Source organism: Myxine glutinosa, chromosome 5 (assembly GCF_964187855.1).
Source record: "Myxine glutinosa chromosome 5, kmMyxGlut1.1, whole genome shotgun sequence".
Lineage (NCBI taxonomy): Eukaryota > Metazoa > Chordata > Myxini > Myxiniformes > Myxinidae > Myxine > Myxine glutinosa.
In genome coordinates, this window is record NC_136265.1 from 126,582,423 (window position 1) to 126,602,247 (window position 19,825).

Consider the following 19,825-nt stretch of genomic DNA (forward strand, 5'->3'; position numbering starts at 1 on the left):
GATTCTTGTAGGATCATCCAAAAAACAATTTGCTCCAATGAAATCATATAGTTCCATCTGTAGTTACAGCAAGTGCCATTCTGGAATTGTGAAAAGCAGGTGTGTTTTGCAGGTATTTATGGACGGATAGGCTTGATATTTCCGAAGCAAATGAAATCTGTAGTGTCATCAAATTGTCCATAAATCAAATGCAGAGAAGTTCAAACACCAAATGTGGAGGAGAACTTGGAAATACCAACTTCTCGTGATGTAAATGCCAATTGTGCCACATTTGGGGTCGGCTTACAATCAAGGCTTCGATTGAGGCTTTAAAAGGAAGAAGAAGAAGAAGAAAAAGAAGAGTGTACAAAATGGTAGGAACAGAACACCGTATCATGCAAGTTGTGGGTTAAAAATCTAATTGAAGGCAGAGATACGAGTATTTGGATTCCATTTACAGTTTCTGGGAAATCTGCTCGTCTCAGGAATTGCCAGGTCACGTGGGGATTGTGGATGAAAACCCATGTGACACATTAAGGACCTTCAGCAGGGGGTGGGGGATGGCCGGATGGCTTATACTAAGAGGTACGCACACTCAGCTCTAATTAGCCTGGGTTCCAATCCAGACACAGCTACAAACTGCCATCCTGGTGTTTCATTGGCGGGGTGATTCATCATGTGTGTGCCGTCCCTCGGATGGATGTTAAACTGGCATCCTGTCTGACGGCATTTGTTGGTGGAGAGGGAGTGGAGGGATAATCTGCCTGTCCTACCTGGTATATAGTTTATTATTTACCAGCACATTTAATATTAGTTAGTGTAAGTCTGCATATGAAAAGGCAGTCGCCCCCACTCCATCCCCCTTTTTCCCCATCTCATCCCCATTTTTCCCCATCTCATCCCCATTTTCCCCCATCTCATCCCCATTTTTACCCCGATCTCATCCCCATTTTTCCCCATCTCATCCCCATTTTTCCCCATCTCATCCCCCTTTTTCCCCATCTCATCCCCATTTTTCCCCATCTCATCCCCATTTTTCCCCATCTCATCCCCATTTTTCCCCATCTCATCCCCATTTTTCCCCATCTCATCCCCATTTTTACCCATCTCATCCCCATTTTTCCCCATCTCATCCCCATTTTTCCCCATCTCATCCCCATTTTTACCCCGATCTCATCCCCATTTTTCCCCATCTCATCCCCATTTTTCCCCATCTCATCCCCATTTTTCCCCATCTCATCCCCATTTTTACCCCGATCTCATCCCCATTTTACCCCGATGTCATCCCCCTTTTTCCCCATCTCATCCCCCCTTTTCCCCATCTCATCCCCCCTTTTCCCCATCTCATCCCCCTTTTCCCCATCTCATCCCCATTTTTACCCCGATGTCATCCCCCCTTTTCCCCATCTCATCCCCATTTTTACCCCGATGTCATCCCCCTTTTTCCCCATCTCATCCCCCTTTTTCCCCATCTCATCCCCATTTTTACCCCCATCTCATCCCCATTTTTACCTCCACCACCAAAGGTGCATGGAGGTTGTTTTCACTCCTGTCTGTTTGTCTGCGAACAAGATATCTCAAAAGGTTGTGGACGAATTATGACAAAACTTGGTGGATGAGTTGGTTCGGCGACAATAACAAGCTGATTCGATTTTGGTTCAGGTCCGAATCCAGACCCGGCCTATCAGTGGATACATCTTGGTAGATGTTTTAAACAAATCTTGTATAAGCAGCTAAAACCGTGTCCTGGGACTTATGACACTCACCATATAGTTGTTTCCACTTCGACAATTTCATGTACCGTATGTGAAATACACCTACGTTGTGCAAATCGCTTTTTGTGGCTTACCTCGTGATGGTAAAAATATATATTTGTTTAGTTTAATTTTCATTTCTGCTTGTCTGAATTTTTTATTGTCGGAAGGAAAGTTATCCTGTGTCACATCGCCTCCTGTTGGAACTTGGACGCAATCCCGAGCTCAAATGACGTCAATAAATCGATTTCCCCGCCAAATTTAATATGGAACATGAATGTCGTCACGTAAATGGTTTCCTCAATATTTAACTGCTTTATAAATCCTCATCCATAATGACATCATTTTCCTTCAAACGGTAATAACTGAGGTCCAACTTAACGTCTCAAAGAAAAGGAGAATAGTCGCGTGGGATGAAGGTTCCGATTAATCTAACGGTTATGCGATATACACCCCAAGTCGTCGTCGCTTTGGATCCTGTGTTTGAATTCATTGCTATCCTGGTTTTCGTCATAAAAACGATTATTTTTAAATAAAGGAACCGGATTGTCCCAAATATTTTCTCTGGGCTTCGTCCAAACAAGTTTTTTTTTTTTCCTGTTTGAAGGAGACAACCTGAAGATTATTTCGGAAAGATGTGTATTTTTTTTATTTGGGCAAATACATCGTATATTTAACACCTTTCCCATTCCACAGGTGTCAGAAGTATGAAAGGAGAGCTAAGTAACGAACCGCCAGATATTTGAGGTGGTGTAGCCAAGAAGAAGAAGAAGAAGAAGAAGCCCACGCGTCGTCATGGCGGCTGTATTCGCTCGTTCTTGGATCGGTCGGTTCTCTGTGTGTCCATAGTTCGATCTTTGGTATTTTTGTATATGTACCTCACATTATCGTTTTGATTTATATGATATCCATTGTGGTTGATGTATCCTGCGAGTGCGTACACGTGTTGATTAATCTCGTATAGTTTGCTCGACCTCCGGAATGTCTCATTCTGTGATCGACGCAGAACGAAAATGTACTCTTCCTTTGTAATGAATAATTTTATTATTAGTTATGAATTACGAACTCTCCTTTGAGGGGTCGAGTCTGGGTTCAAGTCCCGATTTGACGTTAAAGTCTGCTGAGGCGAGAATAAGCCACGCCCCTTTTGTCTCCGCGTTGCATCACCCCGACATGTTTTTTATGACGCGCAGTGACACACGTGATGTTTATCCCGACTTGTTTGAATCCAGGGTTTTTATCTTCGGCCTCAGGAAGAGTGCGCGTTTGCTCTTTATCGACTTCAACGCGATGCTGTGCAGGATCGCAATGGCGAGTAAAGTGCGTTTGTCCAGAAGCACGAACACGCATTGTGATCAAGTGCAGATTGGAGCTTTGTTTTGTAGATTTGTTCGTAAATGTTTTGTTGTTAGAAAAATCTTTCAAATGTCTAAAATACCATGACGGTGCTATCTTACTGTTTAGTGTGTGGTGTGATGTGGTGTGGCTGTGCTGTCGCGGGGGAGGGGGGGCTGTCCTTGTTAAATTCATATTGTGGGTGAATTGCTGTCTGCACTAATAATAATACCTGTTTCTGTCTTTTGAATCACAGACATGGATTGGCTGAAAACAACTCGGTTTATGGACCACTGACTGACCTCCCCGATTGGTCGTTTGCAGGTATGTGAGACACTGTCTGGCCTCGTGTAGGTCTGTCGTTCTACCCCTCGATGAAGGCAGATAAAGCTCATGAGCAAACCAAGCCTGCATTGTCACTGACGGCCATTTTCTGGCTAGAATATTGAACTTTGAATTTGTATTCATGACAAAGCATGTGTTTTTTTTGTTTTGTTTGTTTTTTGTATGCAGAATTGAGGCTCGTGTAAGAGCTAACACATTTAACATGAAAACATGCAGACACAGAAAAGGTGCAATGAGGGGAGTGGGAGACGAAAGAGGGAAGCACACAAGCACAACAACAGAAGAGAACAGGGACATCGGTAGATCTGTTGAGGGGGGAGGAAGGAGGCACCTGGGAGGGAGGGAGGAGATTGGGAGGGTTGCATGCTTCTTCGGGTTTGGTAGTGTGTGTCTTTTGGTTCAGTTTTAACCGTCTTCCAGTTCGGTTGTGCACATCTTCAGGTTTCGTTGCACGCATCTTTGTGTTTGGTTGCGTGCATCTTCGGGTTCGGTCGCGCGCATCTTCAGGTTAGGTCGCGCGCATCTTCAGGTTGTCACGTGCTTCTTCAGGTTAGGTTGCGTGCATCTTCAGGTTAGGTTGAGCGCATCTTCAGGTTAGGTTGAGCGCATCTTCAGGTTAGGTTGAGCACATCTTCAGGTTAGGTTGAGCGCCACTTCAGGTTAGGTAGAGCGCATCTTCAGGTTAGGTTGCACCCACCTCTGTTCGGTTGCGCGCTTCGCTGGGTTCGGTTGCACGCTTCGCCGGGTTCGGTTGCATGCAATCATTTTTGGGTTCGGTCGTGAGCATCTTCAGGTTCGGTCGTGTGCTTCATCGGGTTCGGTTGCGTGCTTCTTCAGGTTCAGTTGCACACGTTTTTTGTGTGCTTCTTCAGGTTCGGTTACACACATGTTCGGTTTCACACATCTTCGTGTTCGGTTTCACGCATCTTCGTGTTCGGTTTCATGCATCTTCGTGTTCGGTTTCACGCATCTTCGGGTTCGGTTGCATGCTTCGTCAGGTTTAGTTGCACACATGTTCGGTTGTGCGCATCTTCGGGTTCGGTTGCATGCGTCTTAATTATGTCAAAAGATCCGCGTTTGGTGAAGGGCGTTATACCTCATTGAATTGAAATTTATTATTTGTCCACAAAAATGGAAATTTGTACTGTCCAACAAAGCTCAATTTTAGCATAAAATATTGTGGTGTAAATTAACGATGGATGATGTGATTAGGGGAATTTTTTTTTTTTTTGTCAGATGGACGTCCGGCTCCTATGCAAACAGGCATTGCCAACAGGAGGTTACAGCGTGCAGAGATCGCCGTAAGTTCTGCTGCTTGTGTGGTGAAGGTCTGCAAATATTTGGGAAAATGTCTTCCTGCTATTATTTATTATATATTTTTTGGTCTTTTGATCAAGTAACGTATAACTTTTGGGATTGATACCAAAGTCCAGCAACGAAATTGTTTCCTGTGTTGAATCCCAAGTGTGTGAGGCTAACTCTCCATCGTTTTCTTTTATTCTCAATATAGTGGGGGGGCCTATGTACTCAATTTCAAGTTCATGTGCAGTTCATGTTAATTTTAGGCAACCACTATAAATGTATTCTACTGGGTCCTACTAATCGGAAAAATGATGTCGCCATTTTTTTCTGTTTACCTTTAGTGACCTTGACTCAAGGTCAAAGTTCAAACGTCATTACAGTGACCATACTTCATTCAAAGTATATCGACCTTGGTACCAAAAAGGCTAACCCCCGCTCTAGCAGGGAAAATGGCCTTTAAAATGCATGTTGTGTGTTGTGTTGTACCAAAATGTGGCAAATTTCACAAGGAACATTGATGACATTTGTTTTGTCATTTGCCCTCTCAGATGTTTGCAATATGCAAATTAATAAGCAAATGACCTAATTAGAGAAAAAAATATGCATAATTAACATAGTCTTCACCATACACGTAAATCCCATCACTTCGCATTATTATTGAATGCCAATCATTAGTTGCCATCTCAAATGTGTTCTGCTGGATCCGAAACTGGAAAAAATATGTTGCTTGTTGTTTTCTGTTGACATGTTCTTGATATTAACTGACCTTTGACATGTACTTGACTTTACTTACCTTGACCCAAGGTGAAATGTCATTTTAACCATGTGATGCGATCAAGCAAAACAAGTCGGATGTCTAGAATATTGATTTTTGGATTCAAGTTCCCAATGCTTTTCTTTATACTGTTCATTCATCATGCTAATTTGCTCATGTTGGGTTGGGTTTTTAGCCATTGTTTGTATTTTTAACATTTAATTTGTTGCCTGAAAACACAAAATTGATTCTGGCAGATGTCCAAATCACTTTTTACTTGTTTGCATCACACATATATTCTGTTTGCTCTTTTCAGGGAAGGACTCCAATCCTGTTAAGATAAAGAATTAATGCTTTTGTCAGATACAATGACCTGTAGTATCTACATGTAGGTCTACAGTCACTCATTCATACCTAGACTTCCGAATTATTTTGCTTGATCGCATCACATGGTTAAAATGACATTTGACATTTCACCTTGGGTCAAGGTAAGCAAAGTCAAGTACATGTCAAAGGTCAGTTAATATCAAGAACATGTGAACAGAAAACAACAAGCAACATATTTTTCCAGTTTCGGATCCAGCAGAACACATTTGAGATGGCAACTAATGATTGCCATTCAATAATAATGCGAAGTGATGGGACTTACGTGTATGGTGAAGACTATATGTTAATTATGCATATTTTTTTCTCTAATTAGGTCATTTGCTTATTAATTTGCATATTGCAAACATCCGAGAGGGCAAATGACAAAACAAATGTCAATCAATGTTCCTTGTGAAATTTGCCACATTTTGGTACCAAGGTCAATATACTTTCAATGAAGTATGGTCACTGTAATGACGTTTGAACTTTGACCTAGTCGGTCACTAAAGGTCAACAGAAAAAAATGGCGACATTTTTCCGATTAGTAGCACCCAGTAGAATACATTTATAGTGGTTGCCCAAAATTAACATGAACTGCACACGAACTTGAAATTGAGTACATAGGCCCCCCCACTAATAACAATACATGGCTCATAGCTTACAATTCATGTGGAGATATGGACGTTATGAGATGTGTACATTACTTTTATTTTATTTTTTACATCAATTGCAAGAGCAATCATAAACTCAGGATAAATCGATAGGATAACTGGGATTTAACCTGGAATTTCAACATTACTTGCTCGGTGCAAGGATTAGAATAGTACGAAGTGGGTGAATCCATCCTGATCATCTTTCGATGCTAAATGCCTGATGTGGCTTTGCCTCATGCAATAAATTACCGCTAGTCCAGAAGATGGGGTTGATGTGACAGTAGAACCTAGCACGTGTCTTGATGGGCCAACTTTTACCATTCTGGGTTTACGACATTTCTAACACCCACCCCGCTTCCTACCTCCCTGCCGTGGCTCTGTTTCAGAGTCGAATCGTGCATCTGAACCAGCAAATGGAGACAGCAATGACGCAGTGGCACAACAAAAAAGCAGAGATGGCATGTGACCAAGAGAGAGAGAACAGCATGAAGTTAAAAGCAAAGGGATGCAGGATGAAGACCAGGCCTCAAAGTGCAGAGAGCTCATCTTGAGTTGTTCAAATAGTTGGCCATACAAGTTGTTCGCTTATGTAAGCATGCCGAGCGGATGGTTTGCTTTTTGCCGATTAGCCGTTGGCATGGCAGTTTATCATTACAAAATGGTTGACCATCGTGTGCTCGCACCCTGGTAAAATGAATTCCAAATCCTCTTCTTGGTTGAGGGTTGTTGGAGCATCTACCTTTGCAATTGTCCATGGTTGGCTCCACTATGGAATAGCCAACGACCGGTCCCGTTCACCTGACAGCGCCACCCACCATACCAAGGAAGGAACAACATTTGCTGGCAGTTTATAGCAATGTGGAAATGAAATGGATCGAGTACAGGTCTGGCCAATGGACGCAACAAAATGCTGAGATCCTCCTCGCAGAATGTTTGGAAATTGCAAGTTAGAGAATCTTGCTTCAATCTCGTCCTTTTTATCTACCGCTCCCCTTTTTCCATCTCTATTCCTTGGCCTTTATTCCATATAAAATAGAAAATTAAAATAACACTGACAACTTATCATTTTGAGCTTGTACCTTTTTTGAGCTTGTACTTCTTGTCGCGTTTGAGCTGTTTCTTTTCCTCATCTTGGAGTTTTCCTTTTATCATTGGTATTGATTAAAGCATTGTATTGAATGTTGCTGGGCTGTCAAAAAGGCAGATAGGTCTATAAAAGGTGTTTTTCGGGGAGTTTCATGAAGATGAGGGAAATATGCTTTAAATAGAGCAATGCGACTGTGCCGCCAATATGCCTCCCCGTAGTCCCTGCGCGTGACAATGGGTATATGCTCTCGTTCACAGTCCTAAATATAAACAAGTTTGATTTAAATCTCTTCAGCTGTTTTTGAGTATCACATTTTTACCACAGGACAGGTTCCACATCGATCGGTGAAGCGTTGTCAGAGGAGGGATTTTTTAAAAATAACGGCTTTCAAGCTAATATCGCTGCCAAACCACATGACATGACATCAAAAATGTACATTCTGCATATATGTATATGCAGGGGAGGGATCATGTTTGTGAAGTTTCATGTTGATCGTACAAGGTTTGTTTTTCTATCCAATATGGCTGCCAAACTACGTGACCTATGACATCATTTTCAATCTATATGCGACAATAGTGTTAGATGACATTTGTAAAATTTCGCATCAATAGGATAAGCGGTTTCAGAGATATAATTATTTCATATTTTCCTTCAATGTAATATGGCTGCCAAATCGTGTGACCAATGACATTTTTGTGATCAAATTTTAAGTGCAATGCCTAGTCAATGACACAAAATTGTGTCAATCAATTCTGTGGTTTTGGAGAAGTTTTTTTATTTTTTAAAGGTTTTAGGTTAAATCCAATATGGCTGCCAAACTATGTGATCTATGATGTCATAAATTTAATATTTCAATACAAATGGGTCATCGATCATATGCATTAAATTTCAGATATTTAGGATAAGGAGTTAGAATTAGATTGAAACATTTATGGCTGGTATACCACGTCACCGATGGTCATCATTATCGTGCTTTTGTTCCCCATTGGGAATACTGTCACACTCCACTATCCGTGGGTGATAAAATGCAACCTGTTTCTCTATTCGCGGAAAAGTTTCCTGCATATTCGCGGGGTTTTTTTCCCCTATTTGTGGCCGTGGTCCGCGAATTTGCGGGTTTTGCCTCACCATTCGTGGTTTGTTTCTCTCTATTCACCGATTTTCGCGACTTGGGAACCTATCCCTCCTTTTTCCATTGAAACAATGCCCCGTTATTTGTGGTTTCGCAATTCACAGATTTTTCCAGGAACGTATCCCCCACGTCTAGCGGGGTGCGAGGGTACTTGACAATGTGCCGAGTTTCAAATTCTTTCCATTCAGTGGTTTCCGAGAAATATTTTTTTAATTATTTGCCTCTTATTAATTATTTAATTAATTATTTGAAATATTTTAATTTTGCCTATTTAAAATAAATATTGAAATATTTTAATTATTTTTAATTATTTGCCTAGCTGAGGTACCCGGGTTGAATAAGAATAATACAAATATATAATGAAAAGAACATGTATATTTTAGAGCAATATCACAGTACATTTCCTACATGACGTTTTGTCAATTTTCAATTTCTCAAAACCTCTTGGTATACAACATTTCTGGTTTTCTTACTTGGTGCCAAGACATAAAGATTGCTTGGTTTTCCAACCCTCGAGCAGCCCACGTACAGCTGGCCATGGGAAGTACCCGTCATTGCCGGGCGGGGGAAGGGAGGGGAGGAGGGAGGGGGGGAAGGGAGGGGAGGAGGGAGGGGGGGGAAGGGAGGGGAGGAGGGAGGGGGGGAGGGGAGGAGGGAGGGGGGGAGGGGAGGAGGGAGGGGGGGAGGGGAGAAGAGGGGGGGAGGGGGAGAAGAGGGGGGGTGGGGAGGAGAGGGAGGGGGAGGGGAAAAGAGGGGGGGAGGGGAGAAGAGGGGGGGGGAGGGGAGGAGAGGGTGGGGAGGAGAGGGTGGGGAGGGGGGAGGTGAGGGGGAGGGGGGTCAGGTGGGGGAGGGAGGGGGGAACGGCTAGCTTGGCAAGCGATAGCAGGATTTTTACTTTTATTTTTACCTCAATGAGGGCTATATATATAGTCCGTGCTTGGAGCCTTCAAGTTCAACATAAAGTTTTTTTATGAAAAATAATGCAGATGTATAACAATCCACCAATGCAAGTTCAGAAATGAATGCAGATCCTTTCCTTTGCGATACAAACGCAATTCCCGCCATTTCCACTCACGATCGAGGCCTCCACAGTGACCGCACCTTTTCTTCCTCCTACAACTTCGTCTCACTTCTTTCACTCAAAATGCATGAAATTCTGCCGCATGAAATTATGTAGAGGCCTCGTCGGGGGGATATAAGGTAGATAAGGAAGGCGTTGTAACAGAAGAATCAAAATAAAAGTGGAAGAACATAAGGAAATGGGAGCTATTCTGGACCCACAGCCAAACCCGACAAACCATTGCAATACACCCCGAACGTCGAGCGCCGCCACAAACGACACCATGGAATTGCAGCTGGCGTGGTTTTTTTAAACCATTGATATTAAAATAAAACGTAGCCTAAAACCACCGGGATTTTATGCTGATTCCGAATCTGTGTCTAAAACTTTTCTCCGATGTGTAGTTCTTGAGTTATAAGCGGACATCCAGGCAGACACACACACACACACACACACACACACACACACACACACACACACACACACACACACACACACACACACACAGACACTCATCCTTTATATATAGAGATATATTAAACATTTTATTTCAATCCTTTGTTTTCACTGACGTCACAGTTACCCATCTCGCATTGCGCGGCGGCCATTTTGATACCCAAGCTAATCTGTCCGTGTGCGCTGATATTGATTTGTTGCGTTGGTTTATGGTGAATGCGGATCGCAAAAAGTCTGTTTTATAAAGTAATTTTGTTTGTTTTGTCACGTTCATGTGGAGTGTGGTGCCATCTAGTTTATATTACGTATTGTTGCCCAACAAACACAGAACATTCGGTTTAAGTTTGCCGTGGACCAGTGAACTGGTGAACACCTGGGCAGTGGGTCAACCTGCAACCAACTACCTGTAGAACAGACTTGGAGTGTACGTAAGGATACGGTAGATCCAGGATTGAGTATGGCTAGCAGTGCGAGTGCCAACCTTGGCTACCAAGAGACGCTCCCCCCGGACGTTCTTGTTCGTTACAAAGAGAAGATTTCTGTCATTGGGTGTGACCCTTATGGTCTATCAAATGATCAATTTGAGAAGAATGTGAGCAAGTGGCCTCAGGTGACCCACATCGACGTGATCAACTACCTGTTGTTCAGCAAATCGGCCTATACCAAAGATGAGTTGAAGTATAAATCCCTCGAGGCATACAGGTTGTACCAAGATGGATGGGTGCGACAAATCCTACACGAAGAACTGAATGACGTCCACTTGATTCGATCCAAGGTATTAATATATTAAACAAACATGTATTTTTTAAAGCTGCTTGTGTTAATGTTATGGACCTGATTGATTAAGTGCCCTCCATTTGTTCAAAAACCACTGCAGTTTTAAGCTGTGCATGCATGTGTGCATACTTTGTAGACATGTGACGCACAGTGCGAAGTGAGTGTCGCCATGTGTGCTTTGTGCATATGGCCATAAGTCATCACCTATATTTATCATGTAAGCAACGAATACATAGCACATTCTTCACATGATAAAATCGAGATTCATTTTGACCGAGTTGATAAGAGTACATAACTTTAGAAAGTTTATTGGACAGTTTCAAATTCAATACTTTTATGTTCCAGGTTTCGCATTCCATGAAACATGTTCTTACTTACTGTTAACAAAATGCTCGGAGCAGACAGGTGTGCGATCCCACTGTGATTCTGTTTGGATGTCACTGCGATTGATGGCAGCCTTCCACAAACGCCGCCTCTCTTCACTTAAATTTCTTGTTTCCTCACCCTGATTCAGTAGAAGTTTGGGCGTTTTGTAAAACTTAACTCCTGGCCTAACGCCTGGCCTGTTTGAACAACGAAATACGCCGCAAATTGGCATGACTGGTCGTGAACAAAAACTATTTAATGTGAATCCGCTGACGACGTTGTTCGAGAGGGTATCAAAATGGCCGAGGTGTCCCAGGGTGCCCTGCGCGCGTGCTCCGATGACATCACAAGAAAACAAGCAATTGAATTATATATGGGCAAAATATTACGGCATTCTAAGTCAGCCCGACCAATCAAATTTACTGCTCGCAGACCCCGCCCATGTCTTTGTTTCTCAAGACTGCGTGGGTAAGGTGTTCCATGAACTCTCAAGTTGTGATAAGTGACCAGTGGTCATATTTTAAAAGTTAACTTGACAGTTTTCTGTGCTTCGAAACTTCAATGTCACTAAATAAGCTGTCTAGATCCATGAAAAAATTATTTACTTTCTTTCATCCTTTCCCGTATGTGGTGAGGTGGAAAGAACTGGAAGTGGCCGTGTGCAGGCAGGGTGTCGGAGTGAACTCCATTCAATGTAGAATGTGCGCCGAGTGGGTTCATCAAAAATGAAGTGGTCTGAGAGGGTCATTAACCAGTGTGGCAGATACATTCAAGTGTAAGGTGTGCACAGGAGCTGCAGATGGAGGAAATGTTGAGTTGGATCTTGGAGACAGCGTGAAGCTGGAAGGTGTAAAAACATTTTGCTACCTAGGAGACATGCTGAATGGAGAAGGTGGATCAGACTCGGCAACGGTTGCTGGAGTGAGATGTGCATGGAAGAAGTTTCAGGAACTGAGTGGCGTGCTGACGAGGAGGGGAGTGTCGTTGAAGCTCAAGGGAAAGGTGTATGCTGTATGTGTGAGAAGTGTTATGATTTATGGGAGCGAGACATGGGTAATGAACGTCGAGCAGCAACGAAGGCTGGAAAGGGTAGAAATGCGAATGGTTCGGTGGATGTGCGGAGTGTCGTTGAAGCTCAAGGGAAAGGTGTATGCTGCATGTGTGAGAAGTGTTATGATTTATGGGAGCGAGACATGGGTAATGAACCTAGAGCAGCAACGAAGGCTGGAAAGGGTGGAAATGCAAATGGTTCGGTGGATGTGCGGAGTGTTGAAGCTCAAGGGAAAGGTGTATGCTACTGTGTGAGAAGTGTTGTGATTTATGGGAGCGAGACATGGGTAACTAGAACGGGCACTCGGTAGAGCGCATACCTTCGCCGCAGCTACTGTTCTGTACTTGGCATGGGAGTGTAGGGAACAGAACAGTGAACAGTTTGGTGCTGATTTCATGCAAATCGGATAAGAATTGACCGAGTTATGACAAAAAACGCACATTTTGCAAGGTTGTGACCCCCCTGACCTTTGACCCCCAACCGCTAACAAGGGTAATGTCTTCACTGGGTCATGTCGTATATCACAAGATCGGGCATTGAATTCTGAACATTGTGGCATTAGTTGCATGCCAATTGGATAAAAATTGACCGCGCTATGGTAAAAATACGATTTTGACCTTTTCGTGACCTTGACCTTTGACCCGATTGCTCCCAAAATCTAATCAAATGTGTCCCGTATAATAACCAATCATCCCACCAAATTTCATGCAATTCGGTTGAATACTTTTTGAGTTATGCGAATAACATACACACACACACACACACAGACATACAAATAAATACACAGCGATCAAAACATAACCTTCCGCTTTTGCGAAGGTAATGAACCTCGAGCAGCAACGAAGGCTGGAAAGGGTGGAAATGCGAATGGTTCAGTGGATGTGCGGAGTATCGTTGAGAGAGGAAGACAAATGATGAATTGCGAAAGATGATGGGAATAGAGCCTGTGATTGATGCTGTGAAGAGAAACAGGTTGAGATGGTTTGGTCACAAAGTGTTGAGGAAGGATGAAAGTGACTGGTTGAAAAGAGTGATGGAAATGAATGTAGAAGTAAGTAGAAGACGGGGAAGACCGAGAAAGACTTGGCTAAAGATGGTGCAAGAAGAAATGCGGGCAAGGAGGTTAACAAGGGGAGATGCAGAAAATAGGGCAAAATGGAGAAGATTGTCATGGGGCCCGCAAGACTAACCCCCGCTCTAGCAGGGAAAATGGCCTTAAAATGCCTGTTGTTGTTTTCACCCTTTCCCAAAACTCCTTGCCTTTCCAAGCTCAATCGCAATTTGCTCGACAAGAGCATGGGGGTGAGCACTTTGCAGTGCAGACAACTGGGCAAAGGAGCACAAACAAAATCTTGGATGTTATTTGACTTTGTTAAATACAAAGGCAAAACCTTCTTCTTTTTTTTTTTCCTCCATGTCAAAACTTCACAATCACCTCATTCATCCCCCACTTCCCTCATCTCTGGAACAGTCTTCTCAGGCTGTTCGTTGCAGGATTTCAACCCTGCCCACCAGCATCCCATGATATCTATATCTATATCTATCTCTGTCTCTGTCTCTGTCTCTGTCTCTGTCTCTGTCTCTGTCTCTCTCTCTCTCTCTCTCTCTCTCTCTCTCTCTCTCTCTCTCTCTCTCTCTCTCTCTCTCTCTCTCTCTCTCTCTCTCTCTCCTTTATTAGCACACCTGCTGAGATCCAGCACAAATCTCCACCAGGCTGAACGGTTTACGTTTTGTATCCTACTGAAAGGCCGGATCTGCATCTGGATCTAAACCAAAATCTGATCGGCTTGCTATTGTTAACTACCCAACTCATCCACCAAGTTTTGGCATAACACGTCCAAAACGTTTTGAAATATCGTGTGATATATCGTTTTTGACCCTACCTCTATTATAAAGAATCACTTGAAGAATTTGGTATCCGGATCCAGATCCTCACCAAAATCTACGTAGTCCATGTCACACACAACCTGTCCACCAAGTTTCATCTGAATCCTTCCAAAAGTTTTTGAGATATCTTATAAACAGATGAACAGGAGTGAAACCAAAGCTTTTAGAATCAATGGAATCTCCCGCGATGAAGCTAACTCCGAGGGCCTTTCACTCACTCCCCACAGGCAGGTTGGTGGCTTTTCTGTCTTCTACCGACTCCTATCTGGCCTTGCTCCCCCAGCTCTCTCTGGGCTCTGTCCCCCAAATATTCCTACAGGTCACACAAGATGCCAGCAACACTCTTATGGTTAAACTGCCAAAATCAAGACTCTGCTCACCTTCACTTTCATTTCCATTTTCTCCCACCTCTGGAACAAAGTCCCTCACTCTCTTAAATCCCACTCCTCCCTCCAGGTCTTTAAAACAACTGTTCACCACCATCTCTTATCTTCCCCCATCCAAAACCTTGATCTTTTCTACCGTCGTTAATTCACCCCAGATCCATTTTTTGAAATTCCGACTTCATTCCTGGAAGTCCTAGCAGTGTCCATTTGTTTTATACCTCTCCCACCCTCCCATGCCTCCTCCCCCAAGCCCTCCTCCTTCCACAGATTTACCGATGTCCCTGTTCTCTTATGTTGTACTTGTGTGCTTCCCTCTCTCTCCCCATCTTGTCTCCCGCTCCCTTTATCTTATGTTTTATGTGTCAGTTTGTCTTTTTGTGATCGTTAGCTTTTATACGAGCCTCGATCCTTAATACAAAAAAAAAAACACAACCCCCGTAACTAGCGACTGCAGGACACCATGCAGCATGTTGTGTAGACCGATTAGATTTCTCCTTTAAAATACAAAAGTTCACTCCACACTTCAGTGTGACAAACTCAATTTTACATTTTATTGTGACCTCAAATGATGATTTGTTCACCAGGTAGCCGCAATCTACGCTATGGTAACAATTTGTTCAGCAGGTAGCCTTTATCTATGCTATGGTAATAGTACATTTGCAAATTACAAATCTACAACAGGATGTAGAGACAACATTTGGAATAAATGATTTGTTTCATTTTTTGTAAACCACAAACAGTAAAAGCCCATTTGAGCACAACTTGTTTGCATTTGAAGGTTATTCCTGGCCTGTGGTGAGCAGGCGAAGGGCTCGCTGCAAGTTATCCTGTGCCGTGATCATGTCATCATACTCTAATGCACTCACTGCAAACTTGGCCAAACGCTGTGCCCTGGTTTTGTTTTCTGGAGTAAGGCTCACCGTGGTGGTGCTTTGGACCGGGTCGGCAGCCCCCGAAGGGGCCGGAGAGTTGCGGGGAGATGGAGTAGGAGCGGCAGGAGATGGCTGAGGAGCAGCAGTATCTGATTGATGCATGGTAGAAGAGGATGAGGCGTGAGGAAAAGCATCAGAAGAGAAGGAAGGTTGTGGTGGTGGAAAATCTGCAACGTTAATATCCTTGAAATGAGAGCTTGGGGTTTGTGGGTTGGTGTCGAAGCCCGAGAAGCCGATGGAAGGTGCAGGGTCGGGGTCGCCCTCGTGCTCCGCCATGGGGCCCGGTATTGGCGTCTCACCGTTCTTGAGGCATGTGTGTATGTACGTTGCCTTCCATCGCGCATAACGCTGCTTTTCCATGAGCTCATCAGGCAATTGGCCAAAGAGGGAGATGACGTCGAAGAGGAGACTGGCTGTATAGAAGGCCCGGACAACAGCGCGCGTTGCTCGTCCTGCACGATCCTCATTGTCAGCGTAAATAAAAACCCTGTGGCGTTTGAAAGAACACTTCAAATGGAACATACTTTCGTTTTCCATATCATAATGCCATCTATTCATAACTGGAACAATAATGAAAGTGGGAGGAATGTGCAAAATAAATGAGAATGGGAAGAGGGAATGGAAAGGTGCACAACAGCATATAGAGGTGATTGCAAGGGGGAATGAAAGGGATATTGGAAATTATTTTTATATGCAGACTTCGAGGCTCATGGGACAGCTAAATGACACAAAAATCCATACAAAAAGCAAGGGAGGTGGGGAGGGGTACGACATGACAATGGGCATCACTCTCGAAAGGTTGGACAAATGGGCATGAGACGGTCTGATAAATGGAATCTATGATAATAAATGTCAGTGTATGTGTGTCTCCTCCATAACTCCAAAATCATGAAACCTAGCGGCCCTAAACTCGGTGTCGCTCTCCCCACCCCTTCCTCTCTCTCTGTCTGTCTCTTTCTCTCACCCTCCACTCCTCCTTCCCAGATTGTATAATGATGTGTGGTGAGGCATCGCTCTCACCCCCATCCCTACTCTTTCACCACCACTCCTTGCCCCCTCCCACCTCTCCCTCCCCCCCCATCCTCTCTGTCTGTCTTTCCCTCACCCTCCACTCCTCCTTCCCAGAGTGTATAATGATGTGTGGTGAGGCATCGCTCTCACCCCCATCCCTACTCTCTCACCACCACTCCTTGCCACCTCCCCCTTCTTAGCTCCCCTACCTCCCACCCCACCCTCTCTCTCTGTCTGTCTGTCTCTTTCTCTCACCCTCCAGTCCTCCTTCCCAGAGTGTATGATGACATGTGGTGAGGCATCGCTCTCACCCCCATCCCTACTCTCTCACCACCACTCCTTGCCACCTCCCCCTTCTTAGCTCCCCTACCTCCCACCCCACCCTCTCTCTCTGTCTGTCTGTCTGTCTGTCTCTTTCTCTCACCCTCCAGTCCTCCTTCCCAGAGTGTATGATGACGTGTGGTGAGGCATCGCTCTCACCCCCATCCCTACTCTCTCACCACCACTCCTTGCCCTCTACCCCTTCTTAGCTCCCCTACCTCCCACCTCTCCCTCCCCCCCCTTTTCTCCCTCCCTTCCCCTCTCCCTCCATACCCTCCCCCCCTCGCCGGTTGTTAATTTTTTTTTATTTTTTTTTGTTTGTTTGTATACAAGATCGAGGCTCGTGAAAGAGCGAACATTAATCACACAGAAAGACAAACAGACACACAAAACAAATAACATCGGGAGCGGTAGACAAGATGGGGAGAGAGGGGGAAGGACACAAACACAACATTTGAGAGCAGGGACCGAGAGACATGGAGACATCGAGAGAACTGTGGGAAGGAGAGGGCTTTGGGGGGAAGGCATGGGAAGGGGGGGGGGGGGTGGGAGAGGTATAAAACATATGGACACTGCCAAGACTTCCAGGAAAGAAGTTGGAATTTCAAACAAGGTGGATCTGGGGTGAATTAGTGGGGGTAGAAAAGATCAAGGTTTTGGATGGGGGAAGATAAGAGATGGTGGTGAACAGCTGTTTTGAAGACTTGGAGGGAGGAGTGTGATTGAAGTGAGTGTGGGAGTTTGTTCCATAGGCGGGAGAAAAGAGGAATGAAAGAGTGAAGGTGAGCAGAGAGCCGAGATTTCGGCAGTTTAACCATCAGAGGGTGGCTGGCAGATCTTGTGCGACCTGTAGGAATATTTGGGGGACAGAGCACAGAGAGAGCTGGGGGAGCAAGGCCGGAGAGGAGTCGGTAGAAGACAGAAAGACCACCTACCTGCCTGCGGTGAGTGAGTGAAAGGCCCTCAGAGATAGCTTCATCGCGGGAGATTCCAATGATTCTGAAAGCTTTGGATTCAACAGCGTGAAGCCGAGCCAGGTGTGAGGCAGGAGCACCAGCCCATAGGGGAGAACAGTATTCCATTGAGCTGCGGATGAAAGCCTTGTATGTGGTGAGGAGCTCAGGTGTGCCTAGGAAGGACTTCGCACGACGGAGGATGCCCAGTCGGCGACTGGCTTTGGAGGCCAGCTTGGAAATGTGGTTTTCCCAAGAAAGATCATGGCAGATGGTGAGACCCAAAAGCTTGAGCGACAGAACTTGAGCTTTCTCCCTCTCCTCATATTAATATTCGTCAGCGAAGCGATGGTATTTGCTTGTATAACATATAGGGAAGAGGTTTCTGGGTCAAATCTTTACACGTTTAAACAGTCCAATCTCCGACCATCCGATTGGATTCCATCCGAGTCACCGCTTTGGACATGACGCCGTTTCTCTTTCAGCAAAAGTCAGAGGCTCTAAATGTCAAGCAAGAGGTCAGGACCGTCTCCCTGGACATTTCTCGGGCCTCGACGACCTGGCATGTTCATATGCTTACCAAGCTCTGCCCGTGGCATACAAGACCCACCATGACGCCTCAATTTCTGACTTCCCCAACTTGCACAAGATGAAACACTCCGCCCTCTCCTCCTCGACTATAACTATGAGACAGGAGTAATCCAAGACATAAGAGTCTTGTTCCTCGTCTACATAAACGACCTTCTCGATGCTCTGGAAAACCCCTCTTCCTTTTTTACAGACGACTCAATGGATGTCGAATTAATATATAAACTGAGGGGAGAGCGAGGTAAGAAGAGGAAGAAGAAGAATCAGAAGAAGAAGAAGCAGAAGAAGAAGAGCAAGGCTTGGAGGTAAACAACTTTTATATCAAAAATAGCGAAACGCGATCGGTCTTACTCTTACCGAAGCGCATAATTCTCCACGTGACACTGTCCGACCACCTCGTCGCGAACCTCCTCACGGTCCGCCAGGTCCTTCTTGGCCTTCTCCAGGGAGTCCATCAAACCGCCGAGGAACTTCCGGCTCTCGGGACTCCGCGAGTCGATCTTCATGGCGGTCTGCATGACGAACAGACGGCAGTAATACGCCGTGACGGGGTCTCTGTTGTCCAGTTCGGCCGCAGTTCGAACGTGATGCGCCAAGGACCGCAGAGTCTGAGGCTCCGCAGCCGCCATGGTGCTGCGATAACGTCACTTCCCTGATTCACCTTTGAAAAGCTCTTTTCAGAGCGTTTCACAAAACGACGCAAGTGCAACACAAGGTAAGCTTCCTCGAGAAACTATTCGAGGTGTGTCTCGACAGTACAGTATCGAGAGAACAACATTCCTTCTTCTCCTTCTTCCTCTATTATTTCACCTCTTCCTCTTCTTATGCTTCTTCTTCTTCCTCTTCAGTATTACTTCTTCCTCTTCTTCTGTTATTTCTTCCTCTTCTTCTTCCTCTGCCATCTTCCTTCTTCCACTTCTTCTGTTACTTCTTCCTCTTCTTCTGGTACTTCTTCGTCTTCCTCTTCTATTAATTACTCTTATTCTGCTAGTTCTTTCGTTTCTTCTCTACTTCTTCTTATACTTTGTAGCGGTTGCCGCTGAACATACACAATCGCCTTACACCTGCCGAGGACGCAACCACGGAGCGATCGCCGGGCCGAGCTCGCCCAGACCGCCCAGAGACGCTCAGTTTCGCCGTTCCCGGGCATGTCCAGGCACGCCCGGCCCATCCGGCGCCACCCAGTCTCGCCGTTCCCAGGCATGTCCAGGCACGCCCGGCCCGTCCGGCGACACCCAGTCTCGCCGTTCCCGGGCATGTCCAGGCACGCCCGGCCCGTCCGGCGACACCCAGTCTCGCCGTTCCCGGGCATGTCCAGACTCGCCCAGGT

The 19,825-nt window shown here is 44.9% G+C and overlaps 2 protein-coding genes across 2 annotated transcripts; one reads left to right on the top strand and one right to left on the bottom strand.

The window, feature by feature from the left end:
- The first annotated feature begins 2,459 nt into the window (after window positions 1-2,459).
- Window positions 2,460-7,671, top strand: MRPL52 (mitochondrial ribosomal protein L52). Its single transcript, XM_068116320.2, has 5 exons — window positions 2,460-2,559; window positions 2,966-3,053; window positions 3,325-3,392; window positions 4,650-4,714; window positions 6,875-7,671. The coding sequence occupies exons 1-5, from the start codon at window positions 2,529-2,531 to the stop codon at window positions 7,037-7,039; spliced, it is 417 nt and encodes a 138-aa protein (XP_067972421.1). The 5' UTR covers window positions 2,460-2,528; the 3' UTR covers window positions 7,040-7,671.
- Window positions 7,672-15,217: 7,546 nt separating this feature from the next.
- VTA1 (vesicle trafficking 1) lies at window positions 15,218-19,344 on the bottom strand. The gene is made up of 2 exons (XM_068101619.2): window positions 18,853-19,344; window positions 15,218-16,109 (listed from the first exon to the last, which is right to left on the bottom strand). The coding sequence occupies exons 1-2, from the start codon at window positions 19,122-19,124 to the stop codon at window positions 15,470-15,472; spliced, it is 912 nt and encodes a 303-aa protein (XP_067957720.1). The 5' UTR covers window positions 19,125-19,344; the 3' UTR covers window positions 15,218-15,469.
- Between the last annotated feature and the right edge of the window lie 481 nt (window positions 19,345-19,825).